Source organism: Nelumbo nucifera, chromosome 6, assembly GCF_055504915.1.
Source record: "Nelumbo nucifera cultivar China Antique chromosome 6, China Antique-T2T, whole genome shotgun sequence".
In the NCBI taxonomy this organism is placed as follows: Eukaryota; Viridiplantae; Streptophyta; class Magnoliopsida; order Proteales; family Nelumbonaceae; genus Nelumbo; species Nelumbo nucifera.
The window spans coordinates 59,056,625-59,064,016 of record NC_142654.1 but is presented as its reverse complement, the minus strand read 5'-3'; the positions used below and the strand labels follow the sequence as shown (position 1 = coordinate 59,064,016).

At 37.6% G+C, this 7,392-nt stretch overlaps 1 protein-coding gene across 1 annotated transcript; it reads left to right on the top strand.

Moving 5' to 3' along the window:
- Positions 1-1,390: 1,390 nt before the first annotated feature.
- On the top strand, positions 1,391-3,797 carry LOC104601933 (uncharacterized). Its single transcript, XM_010265432.2, has 3 exons — positions 1,391-2,167; positions 2,309-2,344; positions 2,645-3,797. The coding sequence occupies exon 3, from the start codon at positions 2,654-2,656 to the stop codon at positions 3,572-3,574; it is 921 nt and encodes a 306-aa protein (XP_010263734.1). The 5' UTR covers positions 1,391-2,167; positions 2,309-2,344; positions 2,645-2,653; the 3' UTR covers positions 3,575-3,797.
- Positions 3,798-7,392: the final 3,595 nt, after the last annotated feature.

The window sequence follows — 7,392 nt, the reverse complement described above, 5'->3', positions numbered from 1 at the left end:
ATTGGACCGGTCTAGATTTAATGGTCCAAAGTATTTTTGGATTGGATTGGATTGGAGATGGTCCATCCATAATAAATTTATTTTGGGTTGGGTTGGATTGAGGCAATATCTTATCTATTGATAGAAGATAAGAATATAGGTGCTAATGGATTGGGTTTGGAATAGAATTAATCTATATTAAAACAAATTTGAACAGATTGGACAGTCCAAAAATTGAATCAAACTGGTCCAAATTATTCATTGGACTGGATTGGACCTGGTCCATTTGTAATGGACTCACATTTAACTGGGTTGGATTGAACCAATCCAAGTCCAATCCAATTGACAAAAACAAATTTGAACAGATAGGACAATCCAGAAATTGAATCAAACTGATCCAAAATGGTTCAAAATATTCATTGGATTGGATTGGACCTGGTCCATTTGCAATGGACTCATATTGAAGTGGGTCGGGCTGGACCAAATCCAATCCAATTGACACCCCTAGCTGTGACACAAAGGCTAAGGTGATGCTTGGCATCAAAGCCGATTCTTCCTTGTTGATTTTTTGAGAATTGGTGAATTTTCAAAAATCAGTTAATTGTGTTTGGTATCATTTCTGCCATATAAGTCTATATTTTACAAGTCAGTTTTGAATCTATTTATTACTGATTCTGAAGAGTTGATTATTTTTACATTTGGAGTTATTATTCAATGTCACATTGCATGTCATGTCATCCTCAAAAACTTGGAATTAGTTGAAAATTGGGGAATCACCGAAAATGGTGATCCCAAGGAAAAAAAAAGGCCAATTTCAAGAATCGGTTTTTGGCCAATTTTCCAAAAACCATCAAAATCTACCCATCAAACAGAAATTTCAGTGCCAATTCCTCTAGCACTAACATGGCTCTCCGGCATTGTAGTGATTAGTGATTTTCAAGAAATTGGCATAGATGCCAAACATCCCCTAAATTTTCTTCCTTTCTCTAACAATTTTATGGGGTAAGAAACTAGGAACCGTAGGGTAGAAAAAATGGTCACTAGAGGATGGAAGAAAAAGGTCATTTTGACAAGGGTTTACACTTTGGCCATGTTTGGTTTGAAGGCAAAGGGAGCGAAAGGAAGGGAAACCTATACCTACATTTCCCTTCAAACCAAATACAGCCTTAAGGATCGGTATATTAATCGGACGGCCCATATGACTTGCTTCCCATCCTGATGCGAGGAAAGTAGTGCGGATGCTGGCGTCCTACGTCAAGTCACCAAGATATAAGGTGATGTCTACTCGTTGCTCAAGTCTTCCATCTTCCTGTTATCTCTCGTATTTAGTTTCTCATCAGTAATCTGTTTTGCCGTTCTTCTCATTTTTAATTCTTCGTCTTCCCGTTGGAATCCTGTAAGTCTGAATCCACCCCAAGAGCCCAACATCGGAACGAGGAAGCTCGTTCTCTCAAAGTTGAGCTCTTTTTTTTTCTTCTTTTCCTTTTCCAGCACGAAATCGAAGTCGACGATCTTTTCGATCCTCCAATAGACGCAAATTCTATCAGTCTCATCATCTGTACCTGCCACCAATCGATCATTTGTTATTTTGTTCTAATCGGATGAAGATTTTGGCCGCATTTTAGCGAAATAATTATTTTGAAAAGTGTTTCATGTTTGGAATGGTTGTTGGGTCCTTGTCGAATTTCATTTTATTGTAGGATAGAATTTCTTACGTTTGGTATTGCAGATGTTACTAGGGCTCTAGCTTCATCTGATTTGTAGCTATACTGGCGTGAAGATGTCAGTTGAAGATCTTTGATATAATATATCCTTTGTCTATAACGATTTCTGAAATAAATATTTGAGAGAAATGCAGTTGATACGGAAAGATCTCATCTGATTCTAGTCGCTGATTACTAGAATTCTATTTACAGGACATGATTTGAATGTCTTCGAAGATTTCTTCGGTTTGATCCATTAAAAAGGGAATCTCCTAGATCTTGCCTCAGGGGTAAGAATAAGGAGAAGATCACCCTACTGGGCCTTCGATTTTATCCTACTCTTCTCGGTCGTGGTTCTCTTGAGTTTCTACCGCTAGTCTTTTCGGTCGTGATTTTATCATACTCTTTTCGATCGTTAGTCTTACACCAGACACAGAAGGACGAGCGATTTTGCAGTTTGAGCCATTTATGGGATTTGATCGCCGGTAAGACATCACCCGTTTTGCTTATCTGATCGCTTTATCTTTCTTTAATTTACTGCTCTTAGATTCTGATAGTTTATTTTGCTGTCTTCTCATGTTGCTCTCCGGCATGATTTGGTGAATCGCCTTTGGCAAAATTTCCAGACCCGAAATAGGGCAACTCGGCCATTGCTAAAATTGGTAAATGGAGCCTGCCTAAAACCTAAAAAGCAAAAGGCTTTCCTTCGTAAACTTCTGTATCTTTGATTGTCTGTGTTTAACTGTTTGTGGGCTCTCTGTGTGTATGTTGTTGGTCATCCATGGCTCCTCTTTGCATTGGATTCTGTGGTTTTTTTTCTTCACTTGTGGTGGCTGGTGCAAGTATGCAGATTGCCAACGCTACAAGTGCATGCCTGACTTTTTGACAAGATTGTAAATCGATAATTAAAGAGGGTTTTATTTTATCTAATTTATTTCCAATTTGTTGCCTTTTAATACCAGCAATCGGCAATGGCGTCGTCATCAAATTCGCCCTGTGCCGCCTGCAAGTTTCTGAGGCGTAAATGCACGCAGGAGTGCGTATTTGCCCCATATTTCCCCCCTGACAACCCTCAAAAGTTTGCGAATGTTCACAAGGTGTTTGGCGCAAGCAACGTTGCGAAGATCCTCAACGATCTGAGCACAACCCAGAGAGAGGACGCAGTGAACTCGTTGGCCTACGAGGCGGAGGCCCGGCTCCGGGATCCGGTCTACGGCTGCGTGGGTCTTATTTCCGTGCTTCAACACAAGCTGAAACAGGTTCAGAGCGACCTCTACAATGCTAAGAAAGAGCTCTCCAACTACATCGGTTCTCCGGCGATGCTGCCCCTCACACACCAACATCATCACCACCTTTACCACCACCAACACCCCTCTTCATCCATGGGAGGACCGTTTGGGATGTCCTCGATCGGCACGAGCCTACCTCCTGGTCCTTCAGCACAGGCGCAATTTCTTATCAGAGAACAGCAGCAGCAGCAGCAGCAGATGTTCGAGGCGCAGCAAGTGGCTGGAGTTATGCCTATGAGAGAGCAGCAAGAACTGATGAGGAGATACGAGCAACAACAACAACAGCAACAACACGACCTTGTGAGGTATAACAGCGGCTTTGACGTTGCTACCGGGGCGGCCGGTGCCGGTTGTGCTGGTAGCAGCTTTACAGAGGTAGCTCCTAACGGGGTTGGTGGTGGAGGTTATAACCAGATGAGCGGAGCGATGCCTTCTTCTCTGGCTTTAGTTTCATACGACAACCCATTTCAGGTGCAACAACAACCACAACCAGAAGACTCACAGTCGCAACAATCGCATACACCCCATCTACTGCAGCGGCAACAACAACAGCACAGAGGTGGGAGCGATGAGTGTCGGAGCGCCAGGCCGTCGTCGAATTAAAGCTTAGCCTATCGGTCTTTCTGGTTTCCGATTGCTGCTTCTCGCTCCGTACATTGGACATTGCACGTGTAAATACGCCCGCCTTACATTTTGAACTTCTGCGTGAAAAGAAAATGAGAAGAAATTGGACGTGGTTGCGTGTGTGTGTGTGTGATTTCTATGATTTGACCAAAATACCCCCAGGTGTTTTTTATTTTTTATTTAATTCTCTAATTTTATTTTATATACATTCCATCTTTAGTTCAGTTTAATTGGTTCAATTGGGAGAGTCTATGACTAAACTACTTTTACTCAGTCGGTGTAGCATTTCCGAAAACATGGAGATTGGAGAGTATATATGGGCATGAATTTAATTACTGGACAACTCACGCAGAAGGCAGAATTGTCCTTTTAATATATTATTTTTTATTTAATTTTTTTGGTGGAGCTTACTAAGATTAAAAGATCGATCTCACGTGGTGGGCGGTTGGAACTTGGGTGTTGGAATTCTTTTCACTATTAGCTCCATGATTTTAGGGATTTTAATTGAAATTTTTAAGTTTCAAAACAAACCCCATTAAACTCAATTTTTCTAGGATAGTTCCTTGATAGATGGAACTTACCTATTTCAAAATAAGTCGTACCCACAGAACACTACAGCTATAATATCAGGAACATCTACAGAGATCCAAACACAAGAAAGAAGGCCCCTCTCTCCCTAGTCATTGCAAGCACTCTCTACCATTAGTGTCGTCAATGGGTTGGGTCCAATCCGATGGATCCGAACTGAGCGGGCCGGTTTCGGTTATGAGAATTGGAATCGATGGGTCATCGGGTCCTGATATAAGGTCCTGATTATTATCGATTTGAACTGGTTCCACCTAGTCCCAAACTAATTCAGGCCCAACCCAATATATATAATATATAGAATATTTAATATATATATATATATATAGTAAATATAAATATTTATTTTTAATTTATTATAATCGGCTCTATCGGGTTAGACCCGATTGTCTCGAAAATCAATCAGTTCAGTTTTGGGCCCAAAATTTACAGACCCTATCGGTCCAGGCCCTCAACATTTCATGTTGAATCGATTCTGATTCCAGTTGGTTTCAACTCAGACCCAACCCATTGACAGCCCTATCTACCATTAAACAAGGGGATAGAAGTCACAGAACCATTTCTTGTTCCCATCAAGTGACCCTTGGTGAGAGAAGATCTATTACCACCTTGTGGTGATCGGTTTACAAGCAAAGAAGGGATATTGCATACTGTGGATTCAAAGCTAGAGGAGAGGTCGAGTTCAAGAGATCCAACCATAAAGACGGTATCAGTAGAGCAGGATTTCATTTCCAAAAAAGGGGTAGAGGGAATGGTCATTCCCTCAAATGGGGAATGCCAAATGCCATTCCAATATAAATGGGAATGGAAATCCGATTCAACCCAACCAAATAGTTGGAATTAGAATAACTCACATTCCGATTCCGATTCTAATTCCAGCAAACCAAACGGGGCCTAAATTATATTTAGTCATAGCATTCACTGAGAAACACAACATGATTTATTCAGGTCAGGGATTCGATACTCTATTTTGCTTATTTTATGTAATATTGTTATTTGTTAAACTCGGTGCAGTGCATGGCCGATTTTCATTCATGGCCATTGCTCTGTATTGGTTAAACCTCTTCTTGCTTAGTTAGATCTCATGGCTACCATTAAGTTTGCTATCTTGTTTGCTTTTGTTAATGTTAATGGGTTTTGGTAACATTAACTATCCCCATCATAGCTTTGTGGGTTGTATTTCATGCCCATTACATGTAAATTCAAGAGGTTTATTTCAGCTTTATTTTTTTCTCTTATTTTCCTTTTTTTCTGAAAATGCCTAAATGTTCATCGATCCATTCAACTTGAATCCTCAATTACATCAAAATTCAGGGCAGAATGAAGAAATTCCAGAGTTACAGACCAGGTTTTAGGAGAACTACAATTTAGAGAAAATCGTGTTAGATGACGAGCTGCCTTGTTACAAGATCTAGGAGTGAAGATTACTAAAGAATTTATGATAAAGCACCACTGTGTGCCAAACATAGGACACGACGTGACCTATAGAGGGGTGTCCAGCATCGACATTGCCGTAGATGAGAATGAAATCCTCTGATATAGTTATCCAAAGGAAATAAAAAAAAAAAAATCCCCAATTAGATAACCTAACTAGCACAAAGTTAAATCCTTCAAAAATTTTTAATACATTGTAAATTATATAACTTATGACCCAATCATCAAGTCAAAAGAGTCAACCCATAATTAGAAATTGGGTTGAGTGATGGTTTGAATGGTTTAATTATCCAAGTCAATGACAGGTTAAAAACATTGAATAAATTATCATAAAAATTATATTCCATTTAAAAATAATAAAAATTAATTAACCATAGTAAAAATTAGTGTTTAAAAAATTAGACCAGACTGGCTAGTTGGACTGGTTGAGTGACTAGGGTCATGGCCGGTTCAGTCATACCCTAAAACCACATTGGGTAAAAAATAGCCAAAATCGATGATCTAGATGATTGAAACAGAAAACTGGTAACCCAGTCCCAGTTTTAGAAAATCAGCTGGTTTTTTTAATTTTCTTTACAAACGTAAATGCAAACTTCTAAAGGCCATAATTTTGCGCTTAGATGTCTAATTTGGGTAATCTTTTTTCTTATTTTGGGTAACTTTTTGACATCTACACATTAATTTTCCTGTTCTAATTGGGTAACTTTTTGAATTTTCTTTTTTTAGAAAAAAGCATTTTCTAAAAAAAATATTTTTTTTGCTTTAAATCTTAATTTTTAATATAAAACATTGAAACTAAAATAAATATATGTTATAAAAGAATATAGTTATATATTTTATTATTATAATCTAATATATAATTTATAATATGTTATACACACATTATCCCGGTTCAACCCCAGTTGAGTTTTTGACCCGTGAACCTCTCCCTTTTTTGGGTTGATCCCCGGTCCGGTTTTCTATACATTGGTAAAAATAATATAGTAAGCTACTTAAATAAAATAACAATGATTATCAATTATTATTATTGATAAAAATATTTTTATTAATATAATAAAATTAACTTAATTCATAAAAAGGAATAAAATAAGTTAAAAACTAATATCAATTTAAATTAATATAAAACTAATACAAAATTATCTAACAATTATTAGTTTTATAATTAATTTTTACTAATTTACGACCAACTTAAATTCCACTAAATAAATAAAAATTTAATACAGTTAATTGAATTTAATAAGGACTAATAAAAACAAAAATTAATAAAAAATGGTTCATTTTAAACATATTATAATTAACTTAAAATCAATTTAGATTTCATTTAAAAATAGGAAAAATTATAAAGACCTTCGGTTTTTTAACAATCCTATGAAATTCCCCTATGTTTTAACCTTAACAAAAACCTTAATACCTTCCTTTCATTAGCAGTCCGAATAAAAAATGATGATGTAATGCATTATGTTTTAAATACCAAATTTACCCTTAAACCGACACCTGGGAATCAGTTTGAAATATATATCCCGGAGTATCATTTTGAGGTCATTCCATGTCTTGGTAGAATCGCCACAATGATTTGGCTCCCAAATCCCATGCTTGGAAGAGGAACCACCTCGGGGATATCGCTGTTAATGGACCGGTTTTGGGTTGGACCGGTCTAAATCAAAATCAATTTGATTGGACTGAATGAACCAGTAAGACATTGAATAGAACCAGCCTAGACTTAATCAGAGTTGGACCTGGTCCTTCCCCGTAATGGATTTATATTAGATTGGATCGGA

What these genes read in the sequence shown, in the direction of transcription:
- LOC104601933 (XM_010265432.2), top strand. Translation starts at nt 2,654, where the DNA reads ATGGCGTCGTCATCAAATTCGCCCTGTGCCGCCTGCAAGTTTCTGAGG.